General features: G+C 47.5%; 1 protein-coding gene across 7 annotated transcripts in view; it reads right to left on the reverse strand.

Moving 5' to 3' along the window:
- FBN3 (fibrillin 3) overlaps positions 1–21670 on the reverse strand; it is a 166181-nt gene that overhangs the window by 45154 nt on the left and 99357 nt on the right. For 6 of the 7 annotated variants that reach the window (XM_053372339.1, XM_053372340.1, XM_053372344.1 and 3 more), the window contains 12 exons: positions 19942–20064; positions 18562–18687; positions 16847–16972; positions 14407–14529; positions 12910–13032; positions 11079–11204; positions 9676–9798; positions 6940–7062; positions 5442–5603; positions 4667–4735; positions 2711–2836; positions 602–727 (listed from right to left, as the gene is read on the reverse strand). In XM_053372339.1, coding sequence (XP_053228314.1) covers positions 602–727; positions 2711–2836; positions 4667–4735; positions 5442–5603; positions 6940–7062; positions 9676–9798; positions 11079–11204; positions 12910–13032; positions 14407–14529; positions 16847–16972; positions 18562–18687; positions 19942–20064 — 1476 coding nt within the window. The remainder of the gene's footprint in view (positions 1–601; positions 728–2710; positions 2837–4666; positions 4736–5441; positions 5604–6939; positions 7063–9675; positions 9799–11078; positions 11205–12909; positions 13033–14406; positions 14530–16846; positions 16973–18561; positions 18688–19941; positions 20065–21670) is intronic. The other variant, XM_053372342.1, reaches the window with a different exon arrangement.

Genomic DNA, 21670 nt, shown 5'->3' on the forward strand with positions numbered 1-21670 from the left:
CAGAAATAGTACCTGGGGTTAAGAACTTTGCTTCAGGATGAGAACAGAAATCGTGCTCTGGCGGCGCGGCAGCAGCGGGAGGCCCCATTAGCTAAAGTGGTGCTTCAGGTTAAGAACAGTTTCAGGTTAAGAACGGACCTCTGGAACGTTAAGTTCTTAACCCGAGATACCACTGTAACTGCAATATTAATGACATCCATTCCTCTTGACACATTAAATGATTTATAAACCCGTAAGTGAATGCCCCTTAGCCCAATACGTCAACCGAGGGTCTCTGAACGTCCTCAGGACCGAGTCCTCAATTCTTTTAAGCGCTGTGTCCCATTTCCCTAGCTCTGAGCTGCCTTTTCCCTGCATCCCCAGAGCGCACAGAAACGCCGTTTACCTTCCCGCTGCAGTGGTACCTATTTATCTACTTGCGCTGGCGTGCTTTCGAACTGATAGGTTGGCAGGAGCTGAGACTGAGCAACGGGAGCTCACCCCCTCGCGGGGATTCAAACTGCCGACCTTCTGATCGGCAAGCCCAAGAGGCTCAGGGGTTTAGACCACAGCGCCACCCGCCTCCCTTCCCCTCTGTGGTAGGCAATCCCTTCCTTCGTACCCATGCAGTTGTTGCCTCCATTGACTTGCATGTACTCTGGCGGACATACACAGGTGTAATTCCCCAGGGTGTTGTAGCAGGTGCCTGGGCCGCAGATCCCAATGTGAGCCGAGCATTCGTCAATGTCTGGAGAGAGAGAGAGAGAGAGAGAGAGAGAGAGAGAGAGAGAGGTGAGAGGGTGAAAGCGAATGGGAGGGTCCCAATGTTTAAATACTGTATTTTTCACTCTATTGGACGCACCCGACCATAGGACGCACGTTGTTTTAGAGGGGGAGAGCAAGAAAATTAAATTCTCCCCCTCTCTGCTCAGCGCCCCTTCAGCAAAGCGGCAGGAAAAACGGAGCCCCTTCCATTTCTCCTCCCGCTTGGCTGAAGGGGCGCTGCACAGCTCTCCCTCTCTGCTGAAGCCAGGAGAGTCTTGCTCTCCCGGCTTCAGCAAAAGGAACCCGAAGCCTCCGGAGCGCAGCGGGAACTTGCGCTGCGCTCCAAAGGCTTCAGGCGGCTATCCCTGAAGCCTGGAGAGCGAGAGGGGTCGGTGCGCACTGACCCCTCTCGCTCTCCAGGCTTCAGCGAAAGCAACGCAAAGCCTCCGGAGCATGGAGGGAGCGCTCCCTCTGCGCTTCGGAGGCTTCGCGTTGCTATCGCTGAAGCCAAGGAGCCTGCATTCGCTCCATAGGACGCACACACATTTCCCCTTAATTTTTGGAGGGGAAAAAGTGTGTCCTATAGAGCAAAAAAATACTAAATAATAAATAACATTTTGTTTATACCCTGCCCTTCCCGGTTCAAAAAACAGGGTTCAGGGCGGCTAACAACAAATTTAAAACACTTAATTAATGCAACAAAAAACCAGCATGAAATACAATATAAAACGTGAATAGCAATAAATTCAGAATTCAAAAATCAATTTAGGGGGGGAAATCTATCCATCTCATGGTCACCTGCCAATGCCTGGCGGAGCTTTGCGCCCCCACCCTTTTATTATAATTATAAGTATTTTATTTTTACAAAGTAATAATAATAATTATAACAATCATAATAGTGTGTTTTTGGTCTTTGTGGAAGCCGCCCAGAGTGGCTGGGGAAACCCAGCCACATGGGCAGGGTACAAATAATAAATTATTATTATTATTATAAATAAATAAGGATAAAAACGTGTACCCCGCAACCGAGACCGTTCCATTGTAACTATCCAGCCCCCCAAAATTTCAGCACCTCTTGTGATGGCTTGACCCCTTTCAGTTTTAACAGTACAAATTTCTACAAACACCTTCCACATCTCCTCAAAATCTTTTCTCCTGCATATTCCCCGTCTTACCTTAACGGCACATGTTATTTTATCATTCATAGCTATATCCCACACCTCTTTATACCATTCTTCCATTTTATATTCTGCTTGCCCCTTCCGCTTCCTAGCTATCATAATTCGTGCAGCTGTGAATAAATTTGTGAGCAAGCCCTTCCTAGCCTGCGAACCTTCCACCCCATCGTAAATCGATAATAAGGCTACCTCTGGACTTTTGCTCAGCTTTAACCCGGTGATTTCTGTTACCTCCTTAAGCGCCCTTTGCAAAAAAAAAAAGCTGTTCGTATTTACAGCCCCACCACATATGAACGTAATTCCCTGCCCTTTTTAAGAAATAAAAAATGCTGTAAAACATGCAGACTTGGCAGGGAACACAGCACAAAACAATACATAACGTAACCACAGCAGTTCCAGAAAACCAGCCCCAATTAAAAACAAGAGGACATAAAATAGTTTTTTTAACCACCTGCCTAGATCAAGGGAAGCAGGGGCCAGGCAAATGCTGTTTTATGTGGTCTTTAAAACGTTGACTATTGTATTTTAATATTCTGTTGGAAGCCGCCCAGAGTGGCTGGGGAAACCCAGCCAGATGGGCGGGGTATAAATAAATTATTATTATTATTATTATTATTATTATTATTATTATTATTATTATTAGATTCTCCACAGACAGACAGTGGAGTGCCCCGAAGTTTGAGGGAACACCTCAGCTTCCCATTTTAACAAGGGAATTATTATTTGCTTTCTCCACAAGCCCAGCCACGACAGTCACTCCTTCCGCACCCTTTGCTTTCGGGGTGTACCTTCACAAATGCGGGTGTCCTCATTCAGGTAGTAGCCCAAGGGGCATTCGCACTGGAAGCTCCCGAAGGTGTTGACGCAGTTTCCGCCTTGGCAGAGGCCCGGCAGCTCCTGACATTCATCGATATCTGTGCGGGAGAGGAAAAGGAACAGAAAACGGGTGTCAATGGTTACGGCCGGCCCTGTCGTTTGGCAGAGTGGGGCAGCTGCCTCTGGCAGCCAAAACCGGAGGGCGGGGAGTGATGGCAAGGGTGCCGGAGGGTGGAGCTGGGTGAGACTTATCTTTTGCCCCCTAAGCTACCCACCTGACCAGTGGTGGCTAGTGCCTGTTGCGACTGGTGGGGTAGAAACCAGGGGCATTGCCAAAACTGAGGAAGAGTAGGCCCATTGAAGTGAATGGACCCAAGTCAGCCACGTCCATATATATAGGTAAAGGTAAAGGGACCCCTGACCATTAGGTCCAGTCATGGCCGACTCTGGGGTTGCGGCGCTCATCTCGCTTTACTGGCCGAGGGAGCCGGCATACAGCTTCCGGGTCATGTGGCCAGCAGGACTAAACCGCTTCTGGCGAACCAGAGCAGCGCACGGAAACGCCGTTTACCTTCCCGCCGGAGTGGTACCTATTTATCTACTTGCACTTTGACGTGCTTTCAAACTGCTAGGTTGGCAGGCGCAGGGACCGAGCAACAGGAGCTCACCCCATTGCGGGGATTCGAACCGCTGACCTTCTGATCGGCAAGTCCTAGGCTCTGTGGTTTAACCCACAGCGCCACCCGCATCCCTAAATTTTCTGTTTTACAAATTTAAAATAAGAACTGTTAAGAACTGTTTCAGGTTAAGAACGGACCTCCAGAATGAATTAAGTTCGTAACCTGAGGTACCACTGTACACTGGTAAAAGGTAAAGGTAAAGGACCCCTGGATGTTTAAGTCCAGTCAAAGGCGACTATGGGGTTGTTGAGCTCATCTCGCTTTCAGGCCGAGGGAGCCGACGTTTGTCCGCAGACAGCTTTTTTTTTTTTTTAATAAATGTTTATTAAGGTTTGACAAATCAAAAAATTCATCATTTCAAATGTATCATTACCATAAATGGAGCTCACATAGAAAACAGAAACAACAAAAAACAAAAATGTATAGCAAAAAAAAAGAAAAATAGGAAAAAAGAAAAAAGAAAAATCCACTTTCTTAGATTTATAAAATTCCATACCCCTCTGTCTTGACCTCCTCACATCCCCCTTTTTTGTGTTCCTCTTTATTCCAATCAAATTCAGCAAGTTCAAAACCTTATTTGAACCATGCTTAATTTTATATTCTTCTAAATATTATGTCCCAATTTTTCATTGTTTTAGTCCATACCTCATCTTATATACTATGACATAATAATGTTCTGTTCATAACCCCTTGTCCTTTTTAACATTCTTCTTTTCATTCACATTTAACCAAATCACACAAACCCTGTTACCTTCACTTCGCCACATCATATTAACACTCAAACATTTTGCAGTATTTTTGTAAATAGTCCTTAAACTTTTTCCAGTCCTGTTCGATCAGTTCTTCTCCCTGATCACGAATTCTGCCAGTCATTTCAGCCATCTCCATGTAGTCAATCACTTGCGTCTGCCATTCCTCCACGGTGGGTAGATCTTGTGTCTTCCAATACTTAGCAAGAAGTATTCTTGCTGCTGTTGTTGCATGTCCGCAGACAGCTTTCCAGGTGATGTGGCCAGCAGGACTAAACCGCTTCTGGCGCAATGGGACACCGTAACGGAAACCAGAGTGCACGGAAACGCCGTTTACCTTCCCCTCTGCAGCTGTACCTATTTATCTACTTGAACTGGTGTGCTTTCAAACTGCTAGGTTGGCAGGAGAAGGGACAGAGCAGCGGGAGCTCAGCCCATCACGGGGATTCGAACCCAGAAGAATAACCCAGCTGCGAGCAAGGAGCTTGGCTGTCCTTACCTTCCAGAATGACTGTTATGGGGTTTGGACGGAATCCTTCGCCGCCGGGACAGAGAGTCTTGTATTCCGCTGTAGAGGAAAATGCACATTACTGAGATTTGATTCTGGAAAGCAGAGAGGGCTTGCAGGCCTTGTCCGTCCTGCTCCCCTTTCTTGCATATTGATTTGTATGCCACCTTTTCCCCCAAGTTGCGCAAGTGACATTTATTATTATTATTATTATTATTATTATTATTATTATTATTATTATTCTATACCACTTTATAGTTTAATGGGTAAAACCTCAAAGTGGTTTAAAGGTAAAGGGACCCCTGACCATTAGGTCCAGTCGCGGCCAACTCTGGTGAACCAGAGCAGCGCACGGAAACGCCATTTACCTTCTCGCCTATTTATCTACTTGCACTTTGATGTGCTTTCGAACTGCCGACTCGGGGGTTGCGGCGCTCATCTCGCTTTACTGGCCGAGGGAGCCGGCGTACAGCTTCCGGGTCATGTGGCCAGCAGGACTAAGCCGCTTCTGGCGAAACTAGAGCAGCGCACGGAAACGCCGTTTACCTTCCCGCCAGAGCGGTACCTATTTATCTACTTGCACCTTAACGTGCTTTCAAACTGCAAGGTTGGCAGGAACAGGGACCGAGCAACGGGAGCTCACCCCGTCGCGGGGATTCGAACCGCCGACCTTCTGATCGGCAAGTCCTAGGCTCTGTGGTGTAACCCACAGCGCCCCCCGCGTCCCTTTCATTAAAACAATACAACATAGATGGACTCTGCTCACTTGTATTGGCTGGCGGGCAGAGCTCGCAAGGATTGCCCCAGGCCCGGCCGAGGGAACAGCAACACGAAGCCCTGGTGACCCCCACGCCGATCTCTGCGCTGCAAGAGATCCCGCCGTCGCCCCGATCTTGCGTGTCCAGGAAGCAGTTCCCGATGCGAGTATCTGGAACATGAAGGATGAAGAGGAAATTAAGACTAAAACGAATACCTTAAAAGTCAAGGTTCGATGTTGGGATTGTAAGGTAATTAAAAAATTTTGGGAAATGATTTACAACGAATTGAAGAAAATGTTCCATTTAACATTTGTTAAAAAAACCTGAAGCATTTTCATTAGGGATTGTAGGGAAAGATCTGCCAAAAAAGCTGAAAAACATCTTCATGTATGTGGCAACGGCCGCGAGAGTTTTAATAGCACAAGGATGGAAGACTGAAGAAACCCCAACTAAAGAATCATGGCAAGAAAATTTGATGGACTATGCAGAACTGGCAAAACTGACATACAAGCTACGCGACAAGGATAACTGTGACTTTAAGGATGAATGGGAACCCTTTACAAAGTATTTGAAGACGCAACAAAGCGAACTGGACTCCTTGGCTGGTTTTGAATAAACATTCACAAACTTTTTACTGATAATAATCAGCTAAATAGTTTGAGGATCTATACAACTGTGTAAACAGCTTTTTTAGAGAAATCAAAGACTGTAACTGTGGGAAGTCGGGGGGTGGCGGTGGGTAGATTCTGTGGGGGGAGGTAGGGGGAGGGAGGAAAAGTACTGGGTTGCGGGAGAGGGAGGTGAAGGGATTAATCGAAATTGTTAAAGACTGGTATAGTATCTAAGAGATTTGAATTTTTATAAAGATTCGGTAAGGAAAGCAGAAAGCAGCAAGAAATATTAAGTAAAGGTATCGGAGATGAGACCAGTGTAAATGAAAACATGAGACTTATGGTTTTATTACATATGATTTTATTTTGGAGTTGTCTCCTTATTTTGGAGTTGTTTGTTGTAAAGAGTGTATATTATGTGAATAATGTTTTAAAAAAATAGCAAAGGAAGAAAGAAAGAGGAATTAAGACGACAAGGGCTTAAAAAAAATGGGGAAAATGTATAATTTACCTAGGAGACCAGTGTTAGTAAATTAAAACTTTAGCTGGACTTTAAGAAACACTTGTAAAGTAACGAAGACCATGGATATTTTGGAAAAATGGACATTGTGGAGAATGTACTGATACATAACTTTAAATTCTGATTTAAGGACCCATGTAGGGGATATGGAGAAGTCATGAGATTCGGAGAATCTCACAAAACGATTATACAAGCTGTTTGGATGTAAATTTGTAATAATGAAAGCAAATAAAAATATTTCACACACAAAAAAATCATACCGTTGAGCGGACTTATTTGTCAACAGTGACCCAAACCTCAATGGCAATGGCGCTATCTGGTTGCCAGTCGAAACCTGGAAGAGGAGAGGCTCTGAATGTCGGGGGTCAGACTTACCCACGCAGCCCACTCCTGTGGGGTTGAGCTCAAAGTCTTGGGGGCAGTTGCACAGGTAGCTCCCAGGTGTGTTGACACAAAGCCCGTTGATGCAGTTCACCGGATCGGCACACTCGTTGATGTCTGAAAGGTGAAAGTGTTATAAGAATTTCAAGGTCTCAAATATAGAAGAAACATTCATAAATTTCCCCTAATTTTTGATTTTTATTGTTCTTCGTGTTTTTATACTGTATTCTATGCTGCTTTTATAATCAAGTGTTTTAAATTTGTTGTTAGCCGCCCTGAGCCGGGTTATTGAACTGGGAAGGGCGGGGTATAAATAATTTATTATTATTATTATTACAGTGGTACCTCGGGTTACATACGCTTCAGGTTACATACGCTTCAGGTTACATACACTTCAGGTTACAGACTCCGCTAACCCAGAAATAGTGCTTCAGGTTAAGAACTTTGCTTCAGGTTGAGAACAGAAATTGTGCTCCAGTGGCGCAGCAGCAGTGGGAGGCCCCATTAGCTAAAGTGGTGCTTCAGGTTAAGAACAGTTTCAGGTTAAAAATGGACCTCCGGAACGAATTAAGTACTTAACCCAAACTATCACTGTATTATAAATGTGCACATATCTAAATATATGAACCATGTGTCTGAAATAGTATGGGAGAGCGATCCTGAAGCCATTCTGACTCTCCCAAATTTTCCTCTGCAGGAAGGGAGGCAAATGGGAAAAGCCTTCCCATTGTCTTTTCCACTTGCAAATCCTGTCTTAAGGGCGTATTTGTGTATGGATAGGGTGAGCCTGTGACCTGGACTCAGGAGCTAAAAAAAGAATGACCAGGCTGCCCAGGAAATGCAATCAGTGACCGTTATCAGGTATCCTGGCAGGCAGGATTTCCTTCTGTGATGTATGTATGATGTTTTGGGAGGTGGTCTTGGGCTACAGGGTGGGCAATTTCAAAAGTCTATATAGTGGCTTGCGCACCATTGTTCTGGGTTCCTCCTCCCTCCTGCGTGGGGGGAGGGGGTGAGCACCCTGTTGCAACAGTTCAATAAAGATCAGGCTTACTAGCCGCTTTGCTTCTCAATAGTCTCTGGCTGGCCTCTGTTTTCTCCTACTGATAGGGAACCCACTTAAGGACTCTATATGGGCTCCAGAATACCCCATAAGGGAAAGGGAGCAGTTTTTGCTTATAACAGGACCAAGCATAGACTTACTCAGCTATGAGTGATCGCCAAAGACAAAGAAGAAGAAGAGACTGCATAATAATTTAACTACCGGTAATTGCCTCCATGGTGATAGAGGAATGGTGCTCTTGAATGGGGTAACCATGGCCCTGAAGGACCAGGTGTGCAGCCTGGGGGTCATTTTGGACCCACAGCCGTCCATGGAGGTGCAGGTCAGTTCTGTGTCCATTTGGTGCACTGGCTGAGACCCTCCCTGCCTGTGCACTGTCTCTCCAGGGTTGTACATGCACCATAAACTTTTACACGTCACTTGGGAAGACAGGCGAACTAATGCCAGTGTACTGGAAGAAGCAAAGATCACCAGTGTCAAAGCAATGATTCTTCAACATCAACTTCGTTGGACTGGACATGTTGTTCGGATGCCTGATGATCGTCTTCCAAAGCAACCACTCTATTCCGAACTTAAAAATGGGAAGCGTGAAGCTGGGGGTCAACAAAAGAGGTTTAAAGACTGTCTCAAGGCAAATCTAAAGAAATGTAGTATAAACACCAACAACTGGGAGACACTGGCCTGCGAGCGCTCCAGTTGGAGAACAGCCTTTGCCAAAGGTGTCGTAGGCTTTGAAGACACTCAAACTCAGGACGCGAGGGAGAAATGTGCTAAGAGGAAGGCATGCTTGGCAAACCTTCACCGTGATCAACTCCCATCCGGACACCTATGTCCCCACTGTGGATGGACGTGTGGATCCAGAATTGGCCTCCGCAGTCACTTACGGACTCACTGTTAAAACTGTGTTTATGGAAGACAATCTTACTCAGCTACGAGGGATCACCGAAGAAGAAAAAGAGGAAGAAGAGGAAGAGGAAAAAGAGGAAGAAGAAGAGGAAGTGGAGGAGGAAGAAGAGGAAGAGGAGGAGGTGGAGGTGGAAGAAGAGGAAGATGAGGAAGAAGAGGAAGAGGAAGAAGAAGAGGAAGAGGAAGAGGAAGAAGAAGAGGAGGAAGAAGTGGAAGAAGAAGAAGAGGAAGAACAGGATGAAGAAGAAGAAGAAGAAGAAGAGGAAGAGGAAGAGGAGGAAGACGAGGAAGAGGAAGAGGAAGAAGAAGAAGAAGAAGAAGAAGAAGAGGAAGAGGAGGAAGAAGAGGAAGAGGAAGAAGAAGAAGAAGAAGAGGAAGAGGAAGAGGAAGAAGAAGAGGAAGAGGAAGAAGAAGAGGAAGAGGAAGAAGAGGAGGAAGAAGAAGAGGAAGAGGAAGAAGAAGAGGAAGAGGAAGAGGAAGAAGAAGAAGAGGAAGTGGAAAAGGAGGAAGAAGAGGAAGAAGAGGAAGAGGAAGAGGAAGAAGAAGAGGAAGTGGAAAAGGAGGAAGAAGAGGAAGAAGAGGAAGAGGAAGAAGAAGAGGAAGTGGAAAAGGAGGAAGAAGAGGAAGAAGAGGAAGAAGAAGAAGCAGAAGAGGAAGAAGAGGAAGAAGAGGAAGAGGAAGAAGAGGAGGAAGAGGAAGAAGAAGAAGTAACAATAATAATGCACTGTGTGTCCTTGCTGGTCTTTCCCCTCCCAACTCACCTGTACAGTTCCCTCCACTCCTGTCCAGCTCATATCCGTCATCGCAAGCACAGCGGAACATCCCTGGAAGGTTCTGGCAGCTGCCAAACACGCAGATGTTCTGGAAGGTGCACTCATCGATATCTGCGGCAGGTAGGAGGGAAGCACAAATGAAATCAACACTCTTTGGGGTGAGTCCAGAACCCGATGGCTCTTCCTCCACACGAAAGCATCGCCCCCGATAAATCTGCGAGCCGTTAAGGGGCACGGAGAAAGCAGGGAGAGAAAATCTGGCCTCCCTCTCGTCTTCTATGAGAACGATGGGCATTATTATTATAAAACAACTACCTGACTTTTAGAAGGCATCTGAAGGCAGCTCTGTTTAGGGAAGTTTTTAATGTTCGTTGTTTTATTGCGCTTTTAATATTTTGTTGGGAGCTGCCCGGAGTGGCTGGGGAAACCCAGCCAGATGTGTGGGGTATAAATGAGAAATTATTATTATGAATTATTATTATTATCCGAAGGAAGCTGAAGGTCGGATGATTCATAGCAGACGAAAAAGAGGACGTGCCCCCACAAACGGTAGCAACAGGCGCCGAGTCGGACGGCTTTAAATGGAGATTAGGAAAATTCTCAGATAGGGTGAATAATAATAATAATAATAATAATAATAATAATAATAATAATGTGGATTTTCCTGGAGGGAAACAACGAGGCAAAGGGATGTGTGGATGAACTCTAACCATAGCTGTCAATTTACAGATTTGAAAATAAGGGACCAGCAGCCTCGAAAATAAGGGATCAGCAGCCAAAATAAGGGATTTTCCAAGCACAGGTATGTTCAGCTGCTGAGCCCCTCCAAGCCAAAGGCAGAAAGCCCAGCCAGCAGCCAAACGAAGCCTCAAGCGGTGGTTCCCATAGCGCAGCAACCCGGCAAAGGGGATGCAGCAAGGAAAACCACCGTCACCTCTCCGCTGGGAAGCGCTGAGCAAAGCCGAGTCCCAGGCAACACAGCAGATTTGATTGGCACAAGGCATGCAAGCTCCACCCCCCAGTCGTTCTTAGACTCCTTATTGGGTGAGCAACGCAGCCAAGCAACACAGTTGGAGCCTCCCTCCTCCCTGGCCGGCAGGGAGGGAGGGAGGGAGAGGAGCTGCTTCCTTTGAAACCCGGGAAATTTAAGGGACATCCATCAATAAGGGACAGCAGTGGGCCACGGCACTGGGATAAGGGACTTTCCCGCCAGATAAGGGGCGGTTGACAGCTATGACTCTGCTGGCAAGTCTTGGGTTCAAAGCTCACCTCAGCTGGGAATCGCCTCTCCAACACCCGTGGGCAAGGAGCTGAGGTTTTGCAAAGTGTTTGGCTCCAGCCAGGCCGCTCCGCTAGGCTGCAAGCAGAGACGACTTTGCTCCTTCGCTTACCTTGACATGCCCTGCTGTCCTCGGTGGGGTTGAAGCCCATTTCGCACTCGCAACGATAACCGCCGGGGGCGTTGAGGCACTGCCCGTTCTCGCAGAGGTTGACGTTGTCGGCGCACTCGTCCACATCTGGGGAGAGGCAGGGAGAGGTCAGGGGTCTATCCTGGGCTAAGAATTGCTCGTCCCAGAACCGTCGACATTACTTACAACAAGTGAGATCGGAAAATATAAACTGTGTTGAAATAATAATACTAACTAAAGCCTTTGTTCTTTGAAATATTTGGAAGAAGATAAAAGACTCTCCTGTGACGCACTATTTAATTGGGATCTGCCATTATGGGATAGACCGAGTTACAGAGATAAATAGTCATAGGGGGAATCGAGCTCTTAATGTGTTATTATATCTGTACTTCAAGTCCGATTTGGGAAACCTTCCTGTTAAGTTGTGGGCGAACATATCAGACGACACAGCGATTCGTCAAACAGCTCTTGTTTATTCACAGGCCAGAACAGAACTGAACTGAACTGAAGGGTGCAGCCAGCCTGCTTATATTTTGTTGTTGTTTAGTCGTTTAGTCGTGTCCGCCTCTTCGTGACCCCATGGACCAGAGCACGCCAGGCACCTCTGTCCTCCACTACCTCCCGCAGTTTGGTCAAACTCATGCTGGTAACCTCGAAAACACTGTCCCACCATCTCGTCCTCTGTCGCCCCTTCTCCTTGTGCCCTCCATCTTTCCCAGCATCAGTGTCTTCTCCAGGGAGTCTTCTCTTCTCATGAGGTGGCCAAAGTATTGGAGCCTCAGCTTCAGGATCTGTCCTTCCAGTGAGCACTCAGGGCTGATTTCCTTAAAAATGGAGAGGTTTGATATTCTTGCAGTCCATGGGACTCTCAAGAGTCTTCTCCTGGACCATAATTCAAAAGCATCAATTCTTCGGCGATCAGCCTTCTTTATGGTCCAGCTCTCACTTCCATACATCACTACTGGGAAAACCATGGCTTTAACTATACGGACCTTTGTTGGCAAGGTGACGTCTCTACTTCTCAAGATGCTGGCCTGCTTATATAGAGCTCCAGAAAAACGTAACTGTAGCAACTTTCTAAAACTATCCAATCACTGAACGTCACTTTCGATCCTTCATTTGCATAACTATCTACAGTATCCCCCTGCTGGCCCAGGGTGAGAACTTCAGTACATTACACTCCTCTGGAAAGACTAATGTTTGATGCAACCTGTCTGAGAAAATTAAGGAGCAAACGCTTAGATTTTATTTCATCGGAACTGAGAAAAGATGGCGTCTGCCACCAGAGAAGGACTTTTGGATTGATTCGGCATAAACACCAGCGTGTGAGGATATACTGCTAATAATAGACTTACCAGCTGCAAAAAAAAGAGGAAGAGTCATACAAATTTCACACAGAAGTATATTATTGTTCATTTCAACTTGCCTGTGGAAACAACTCAGAGGCCATGAAAGAAGGAAGGATAACAACACGAAGATTTAAAGAAGGAACTATTGGAAACTCGAGGCAGTAGAAACATAAGATGATTGAACCCACTGAACTTGAAGCATGGGAAGCCCCCCCAAAAAATTATAATTTGGCAAAATATTTGGACTTTATGTATTTGTATAATTTGGAATACATAATGTGATCTGATTGGATTGTTAAAATGGAAAACTTAATAAAAATTATATTATTATAAAAAAAGAGAGAATTGCTCATCCCACACACTCCAGCCCTTTCCCGCAAGCCCCTGTCTGGCTGCTGCGGGAACGGATCCTGCAAAAACCCTGGCTCCAAGGCTCCTTCCCAACCCCAGCCCAGCCGTCTTACCAGAGCATGAGAAACCATCGCCGTTGAAACCGTCTCGGCAGGCACACCGATAAGACCCTGGGGTGTTCAGACAGTTGGCGTTGAGGTTGCAGCTGTGCGCCTCCGTTGCACATTCGTCCAGGTCTGGGAAGGAAGGAGACAACGTCAGCCTCATTGACGCAACGCTGCAGTTCAGGCTTATCTCCTAAGTCATTTGCACTAATGCAGGCGGACCTGAATTTTTTTGCTTTCATCCCTAAGGACAGACATGGTCCTTTCCCGTAAACCAACTCAGAAACCTGCTGCATGCGTTTGATTTCTAAGGGCTGTTTGGAGGCAGAAAGCAAGGTGCTCTGCACAAGCTCAGGGCTGCAAAAACCCTGTGCGTAGAAATCTAGCATGTGCAAAACAAAAAGCGGTCGGCCTACAGTCCCTCTCCCTGAGATGCTAGATTTCTGTGTGTCAGGATTCTGTCATTAAGCTCCCTAATGTGCAGACTCAACAGGGGTTGACGATCTTAGCGAGAACTGGATTATTGGGGTTAAACCTAATGCCCGATGTATGTATGTATGTGTTGTTGTTGTTGTTGAGTCGCTTAGTCACGTCCGACTCTTCGTGACCCCCTGGACCAGAGCACGCCAGGCCCTCCTGTCTTCCACTGCCTCCCGCAGTTTGGTCAAACTCATGCTGGTAGCTTCAAGAACACTGTCCAACCATCTCGTCCTCTGTCGTCCCCTTCTCCTTGTGCCCTCCATCTTTCCCAACATCAGGGCCTTTTCCAGGGAGTCTTCTCTTCTCATGAGGCGGCCAAAGTCTTGGAGCCTCAGCTTCAAGATCTGTCCTTCCAGTGAGCACTCAGGGCTGATTTCCTTCAGAATGGAGAGGTTTAATCTTCCATGGGACTCTCAAGAGTCTCCTCCAGCACCATAATTCAAAAGCATCCATTCTTCGGCAATCAGCCTTCTTTATGGTCCAGCTCTCACTTCCATACATCACTACTGGGAAAACCATAGCTTGAACTATACGGACCTTTCTTGGCAAGGTGATGTCTCTGCTTTTTAAGATGCTGTCTAGGTTTGTCATTGCTTTTCTCCCGAGAAGCAGGCGTCTTTTAATTTCGTGGCTGCTGTCACCATCTGCAGTGATCATGGAGCCCAATAAAGTAAAGTCTCTCACTGCCTCCATTTCTTCCCCTTCTATTTGCCAGGAGGTGATGGGACCAGTGGCCATGATCTTCGTTTTTTTGATGTTGAGCTTCAGACCATATTTTGCGCTCTCCTCTTTCACCCCATTAAAAGGTTCTTTAATTCCTCCTCACTTTCTGCCATCAATTCTGTGTCATCTGCATATCTGAGGCTGTTGATATTTCTTCCGGCAATCTTAATTCTGGCTAGGAATTCATCCAGCCCAGCCTTTTGCATGATGTATATATGTATGTATGTGTAAAGAAGCAGAAGTCCCATCGAAGGAAGAATGGATACAAAAATGTATGGAATATGCAGAAATGGCGAAACTCACCGTTGCATTTCAGCCCATCGCCGAGCCAGCCCGTCCGGCACTTACACCGAAAACTCCCAGGGATGTTGATGCACGAGGCATGCATGTCACAATTGTGAGCTCCGATTTCACACTCGTCAATATCTGCAAGGGGGCGAGGAGGGAAAGCGTGGATTTTATTTATTTTTTAAAAAGTCTGGTTGAAGAGCAACGTTTTTGCCTGGTGCCTAAAGGTGTATAATGAAGGCGCCAGGCAAACTTGAGCGTTCCACAGACGGGGAGCCACTGCAGAGAAGGCCCTGTTCTCGTGTTGCCACCCTCCGGACCTCTCGAGAAGGGGACACACGAAGGAGGGCCTCGGAAGATGATCTCAGGGACCAGGTAGGTTCATATGGAAAGAGGAGGTCCTTGAGGTATTGCGGTCCTGAGCCATTTAAGGCTTTATAGGTCAAAACCAGCACTTTGAATTGGGCCCGGAAACTCATTGGCAGCCAGTGCAGTTGGGCCAGGATCAGTGCAATAGGCTCAAACCATCTTGCTCTGGTGGGCAACCTGGCCACTGAATTCTGCACTGGCTGAAGTTTCCGAACCATCTTCAGAGGCAGCCTTGAGTATAACGCATTGCAGTAATCTAACCCTGAGGCTACCAGAGCAAAGGCGACAGTAGTTAGGCCATCCCTGTCCGGATAGGGGCGTAGCTGGGCCACCAGCCGAAACTGATGGAAGGTGCTTTGTGCCACTGAGGCCACCTGAGCTTTGAGCGATGGCAAAGGATCCAGGAGGACCCCCAAGCTATGAACCTGCTCCTTCAGAGGAAGTTTAATGCCACAAAGAGCAGGAGATCTCCCAGCCATCTGGTTTAGGGAACCGCCCATTCCCAGTGCCTCTGTTTTATCTGGATAGAGATTCAGTTTGCCGGCTCTCTGTTGGGATACTGCCAGGGAGACGAAGGCATCAGGCAGCCTCCATGTCGTCTACAATCTCCCGGTCTCCCGTAGAACAGCATCAGTCAGTTAGCGACACGAGCCTCAGACACATTACGAGACTCGTGCACACCCTTTCTGGAGAGTTTCCACAACAGAAGATTCAGCCAGGAGAGCATATTTACAGCTTTATTCAACGTTGATCAGAACCGAGGAAAAACATGACTGCTTGCATCCGTGTCCAGGAAAACAGCCAGAACAAAAACTACCGTATTTTTCGCCCTATAGGATGCACTTTTCCCCCTCCAAAAATGAAGGGGAAATGTGTGTGCGTCCTATTGGGCGAATGCAGGCTTTCGCTGAAGCTTGGAGAGCGAGAGGGGTCGGTGCGCACCGACCCCTCTCACTCTCCAGGTTTCAGGAAGCTATCCGCAAGCCTTGGGAGCCCGGCGGGAAATCGCTCCGGGCTCCCAAGGCTTGCAGACAGCAGCCTGCAGCCCGAAACCCGGGGAGCACAGCGGAGCATGCCCCGGGCTTCGGGCAGATATCCGCAAGCCTGGGGAGACTGGCGGGAGTTCCCGCCGGGCTCCCAAGGCTTGCGGATAGCAGCCTGTTCTGGGGGCTGGGGTTGGGGGAAGCTCGGGCTCCCCCCGCCCCAGCCCCGCACCTGGGGGGGAAATAATTTTTTTTCTTTATTTCCCCTCCCCCCAAATTAGGTGCGCCCTATGGGCCGGTGCGCCCTATAGGGCAAAAAATATGGTATATACAAAACGGAAACTCCCAGTGAGCAGGGAGTAAACTGGCATGTGATACACAACAATCATGCCTGACTATTTAAGGTTCAACGGAACTATATCCCAACATCCTCCCCCTTTCCGTGTAACCTGTAGTACCTGTGGGTCAACCCAATTGCAACCTCTGTACATAAACCTTAAGTTGTTCTCTGTTAACAACCTTAGACAACAGATCAGCAGGGATTTCATTTCCTGTCATGTAGGACACCTGAATGAGTCCTTTCTGAATGTAACTTAATCTGCAAGTATTTGGTTCTTTGCTTGCAACTCTCTGAGTTCAGCAAAGCCAAACAGGATCTATTGTCTTGATACACCTGTATCGGACATTTCACAGAAACTCTGATGTCCTGAAACAGTTGCATCAACCATTCACAATCCATGAGTGAAAATGACAAAGCATTGAGTTCTGCTTCACAGGAACTTAGGCTTACTGTCGTCTGCTTTTTGCACAACCAGTCAAACAGACAGTGTTTGTACATGTAGCATATTCCAGAAGTGCTTGTACCATCCGTGGTGTCACTTCCAAAACTAGCATCTGCAAAGATTTCAAGACCCTCCAGAGTTTCCGCAACGGAAGATTCAGCCAGGAGAGCATATTTACAGCTTTATTCAACGTTGATCAGAACAACACTCTCATCCAGTCCGTTATGGACGCAAGGCACTGGTCCAGCACTTCCACTGCCTCACCTGCCGAGGTAAAGGAGAAGCAGAGCAGGGCTTAGCCGGGAACACCTGGCGACGTACCTGTGCAACCGGTGGTGCCCTTCTTGACAAAGTAGCCCAGCTGGCAATGGCAGATGAACGATCCTTTGGTGTTCTCACATTCTCCGTGAAGACAGATGTTGGGGTTCAGGTCGCACTCGTTCACATCTGCAGGGGGAAGAGGGAGGGAAGTATTCAGAACACCCCTCTTCCAAAGCCTGTGCTCACCCCAAACTTCAAGCAGCCCTTTGTCTAGGAAGCAGGGAGGTTGTAACCTCCCTGTCAGAGCACATTCGCAAGATGAAAGCCCATAGGGAAATCTCCGGGGACAGCGGGGAAGCGCAGCGCGTCTTCCCCACTGTCCCCGGACCTCTTCCGAAGGCTGGCGGTGGGGCGGAGAGACCTCCTCCCCCCGCCAGCCTTCGGAAGGCTGCTCCGAAGGCTGGCGGTGGGGCGGAGAGACCTCCTCCCCCTGCCAGGCTTCGGAAGGCTCCTCCGAAGGCTGGCGGTGGGGCGGAGAGACCTCCTCCCTGCGCCAGCCTTCGGAAGGCTGTTCTGAAGGCTGGCGGTGGACCGCCAGCCTTCAGAACAGGTCCGGGGACAGAGGAGAAGCGCAGCGCACCTTCCCCTCTGTTCCCGGACCTGTCCTGAAGACTTGCGGTGGGAGGAGGGTTTTCCTCCCCACTGCCAACATTCAGAATGCTGTTCTGAATGTTGGCGGTGGGGAGGAAAAACCCTCCTCCCACCGCAAGCCCTGGGAACAGAGGAGAAGCGCTGCGCGCCTTCTCCTCTGTTCCTGGACCTGTTCTGAAGGCTTGCGGTGGGGAGAAAAGCCCTTCTCCGCACCGCCAGCCCGGCAAGCGGTTTCCATAGGAATGGATTAATTGATTTTCAATGCATTCCCATGGGAAACCGTGCTTCGCAAGACAAATAACTCGCAAGAAGAAAAAACTCGCGGAACGAATTAATTTCGTCTTGCGAAGTACCACTGTATTCAGGTAAGTCTGGGAGAGGCTGTCACCTGGAACCCCAAACAGCTGATGTCGGTCAGAGCAGACAATACTGGGATCGTGATAGGAATTTTGAGGTCTTAGATATACGGTAATGTTCATAAGTGTACCAACCAAGCACGTACATAGATCAGCACAGGAAGACCGACCTGGAACCATTTTGATTCCTAAGCTGAGCAAATCTTTTCTCTGCAAGGTCAAAATGGAAAAGCCTCCCCATTGTCTTTTCCTTCACAAATCCTGTCTTAAGGGTATGTCTGTTTGAATAGGGTGTGAGCCTGTGACCTGGCCCAGGAACTAAGTATTTATCATTACCAAAAACTGGCCAGGCTCCCCAGGAAATCCAATCAAGTAACCTGCCAGACAGGAGATAAACAACGACAGGAGAAAAACAACATTCAAATTTCTGTTTTAGACCGCCTTTTCTGTGACGTAGGTGTGATGTATCTGAGGGGTGGTCTTAGGTTACACCCCTTCTGTGATGTATGTATGATGTTTCTGTGGGTGGTCTTGATCTACAGGGTGGCAATTTCAAAAGTCTTTATAAGGCCTTGCACACCATTTTTCTGGGTCCCTCCTCTCTCCTGCAGGTGAGGGGAGCACCCTGTTGCAACAGATCAATAAAGGCCAAGCCTACAGGCTGATGTTTTGCTCCAAGTAATCCTGGTTGGTGTCTTTGTTTTTGTCCAAGGGAGCCCTCGGATTTTTCCGTTAACAGGATGGATGGGCCAATGGCCCTGGTCTTACCGATGCATGTTTTCATGTCCAAAGAGGCCATGAATCCATCAAAGCAAAGGCAGCGGTATTCCCCGGGAATGTTGGTGCATTGTCCGCCATCGCAGATATCTGGGTTGTCCTCACATTCGTCGATATCTGGAGAGGAGGCAGGGAGAAACAGATTTTCCTCCTTCCCAATAATAATAATAATAATAATTTATTATTTATACCCCGCCCATCTGGCTGGGCTTCCCCAGCCACTCTGGGCGGCTTCCCCCAAAAATATTAAAATACTGTAATACATCAAACATTAAAAGCTTCCCTAAACAGGTCTGCTTTAGATGTCTTCTAAAAGTCTGGTAGTTGTTGTTCTCTTTGACATCTGGTGGGAGGGCGCCACCACCGAGAAGGCCCTCTGCCTGGTTCCCTGTAACTTGGCTTCTCGCAGTGAGGGAACCGCCAGAAGGCCCTCGGAGCTGGACCTCAGTGCCCGGGTAGAATGATGGGGGTGGAGACGCTCCTTCAGATATACTGGACCGAGGCCGTTTAGGGCTTTCAAGGTCAGCACCAACACTTTGAATTGCAGGGGGTGGGTTCTTCGACCCCCACCCTAGGCACAAGCCCTCGGGGAAGCAGCACTCAGAAGTGGGGATGCACAGTATTATTATTAATTATTATTATTATTATTATTATTATTATTATTATTATTATACTCCACCCATCTGGCTGAGTTGCCCCAGCCACTCTGGGTGGCTTCCAACATGCAAAAAATTAAGAATAAAACATCAAACATTAATAGTAACAATCAGATCCTATATAATAAAAGTTGCAAGAACTTTAAAATAAAATAAAATAAATAACTTATACCAAATAAAGCAATATGCAATAATGCATTCGAATCCAATAGTAAACACTGAAATTAAACAGCAACAAGTAATAATGAGACAGTTCACACTTATTGCAATGAAGAATTGCTCATCTATAATAAAAAAGCAGCAAATCGCAATACATAAAATGCCATGAATCGTACAAAACATGATTTAAAAGGATTAAATTAAGAAAAAAAGACACACAACTTATAAAATTATTTGAAACGAAACAGTATCCAAACTAGGGAAGGGACAGCCTGTCAATAAAACGGCTAGCACGTGTGAGAAGCTAAGCAGGGTCTGGTGCGTTTTCAAATTGGATGGGAGACCACGTCCTTAGATTCCTGCATTGCAGGGGGGTTGGACTAAATGACCATGGGGGTGCCCTTCCAATGGTACGATTTCCTTGTTCTTCCGATCTTAGATTCACAGAACCGTAGAGTCGAGAGGGGTCCAAAGGGTTGCCTGGTCCCACCATCTGCAATGTGGGAATTCTACTTCTAGGATGATGGGCGGACGGACGAAAAGATGCTCTGCTCACCTGTGCAGGACCGCTTGTCGGGCATCAGCGCATAACCCTCGCCGCAGCTGCACTGATAGCTGCCTTCTGAGTTGGCGCAGTGGGTATCGCAGCCCCCGTTCATGATGGTGCACTCGTCAATATCTGCAAGGGGGAGAATAATCAGGGGCTGGGCACCCGGGGAGGCTGAGAGGGAGGCTAGAAGGCACAGAGCAGCTGCCAGGACATGGGGAGTCTGCCACATACAGTAGAGGACTCCAACCAGCCAGCCGTGTCCCCCTCCAGAACACTCCATTTCATCTCCAGCTGCAAAGGGAGGAATAATCAAGGGCTGGGCACCCAGGGAGGCTGAAAGGGAGGCTAAAAGGCACAGAGCAGCTGCCAGGACACGGGGAGTCTGCCACATATAGTAGAGGACTCCAGCCAGCCAGCCAGCGAGCCATGTCCCCCTCCAGAACACTCCGTTCCATCTCCAGCTGCAAAGGGAAGAATAATCAGAGGCTGGGCACCCGGGGAGGTTGAGAGGGAGGCTAGAAGGAATGGAGCAGCTGCCAGGACATGGGGAGACCGCCACATACAGTAGAGGACTCTAACCAGCCAGCCAGCCAGCCAGTCATATCTCCCTCCAGAACACTCCATTCCATCTCCAGCTGCAAGGGGAAGAATAATCAGAGGCTGGGCACCCGGGGAGGCTGAGAGGGAGGCTAGAAGGAATGGAGCAGCTGCCAGGACATGGGGAGACCGCCACATACAGTAGAGGACTCTAACCAGCCAGCCAGCCAGCCAGCCAGCCATGTCCCCCTCCAGAACACTCCATTTCATCTCCAGCTGCAAGGGGAAGAATAATCAAGGGCTGCACACCCAGGGAGGCTGAGAGGGAGGCTAAAAGGCACAGAGCAGCTGCCAGGACACGGGAAGTCTGCCACATACAGTAGAGGACTCCAGCCAGCCAGCCAGCCAGACAGCTGTGTCTCCCTCCAGAACACTCCATTCCATCTCCAGCTGCAAGGGGAAGAATAATCAAGGGCTGCACACCCAGGGAGGCTGAGAGGGAGGCTAGAAGGCACAGAGTAGTTGCCAGGACACGGGGAGGCTGCCACATACAGTAGAGGACTCTAACCAGACAGCCAGACAGCCATGTCTCCCTCCAGAATACTCCATTCCATCTCCAGCTGATTTGCAGGAGGTTAAACCCGTTTCCCCCCTTGCCAATAATTCTTATTGCTTCTCAAAAATATATATTAACGAATCATCCACAGAACTGTACGGAACAACCTTACATTTACAGAGCAAAATATCCTCTTGAATTGTGGAACCTTACAAAAAGGGCAGCACGACTGGACTCTCTGTGACGCCCTGACCACGGCAAAAAACCCGATCCTGATGAGTTGGAAAAATAAAAATGTGTGTTCCTAATAGTATAACCAAATCAGTAATTTTTGATATAACTGTAAAAACTACTCTGAAAATTTATTATTCCAAAAATGAAGCCTTCACCTCGTTGTAAATATTAAGATTATACCAGAAAGAAGGAGTCTTTCTGTTAAAAATATATATGATTTAAATCAAATCTTACTGACTAGTAAATTTAAATTGTGATTTGATTTAAACTGTGATTTAAATCGATTTGATTTAAATCAAACCCACCCCGACATAAAGGTATACGGTTCTTCCATCTGCCTGAGTCAAAACCGCTTTTCTACTGGGAAATTTCCCTGTTGCGTGCCTCTAAATATTCTGAGGGCCTAGT

Source organism: Podarcis raffonei, chromosome 18, assembly GCF_027172205.1.
Source record: "Podarcis raffonei isolate rPodRaf1 chromosome 18, rPodRaf1.pri, whole genome shotgun sequence".
In the NCBI taxonomy this organism is placed as follows: domain Eukaryota; kingdom Metazoa; phylum Chordata; class Lepidosauria; order Squamata; family Lacertidae; genus Podarcis; species Podarcis raffonei.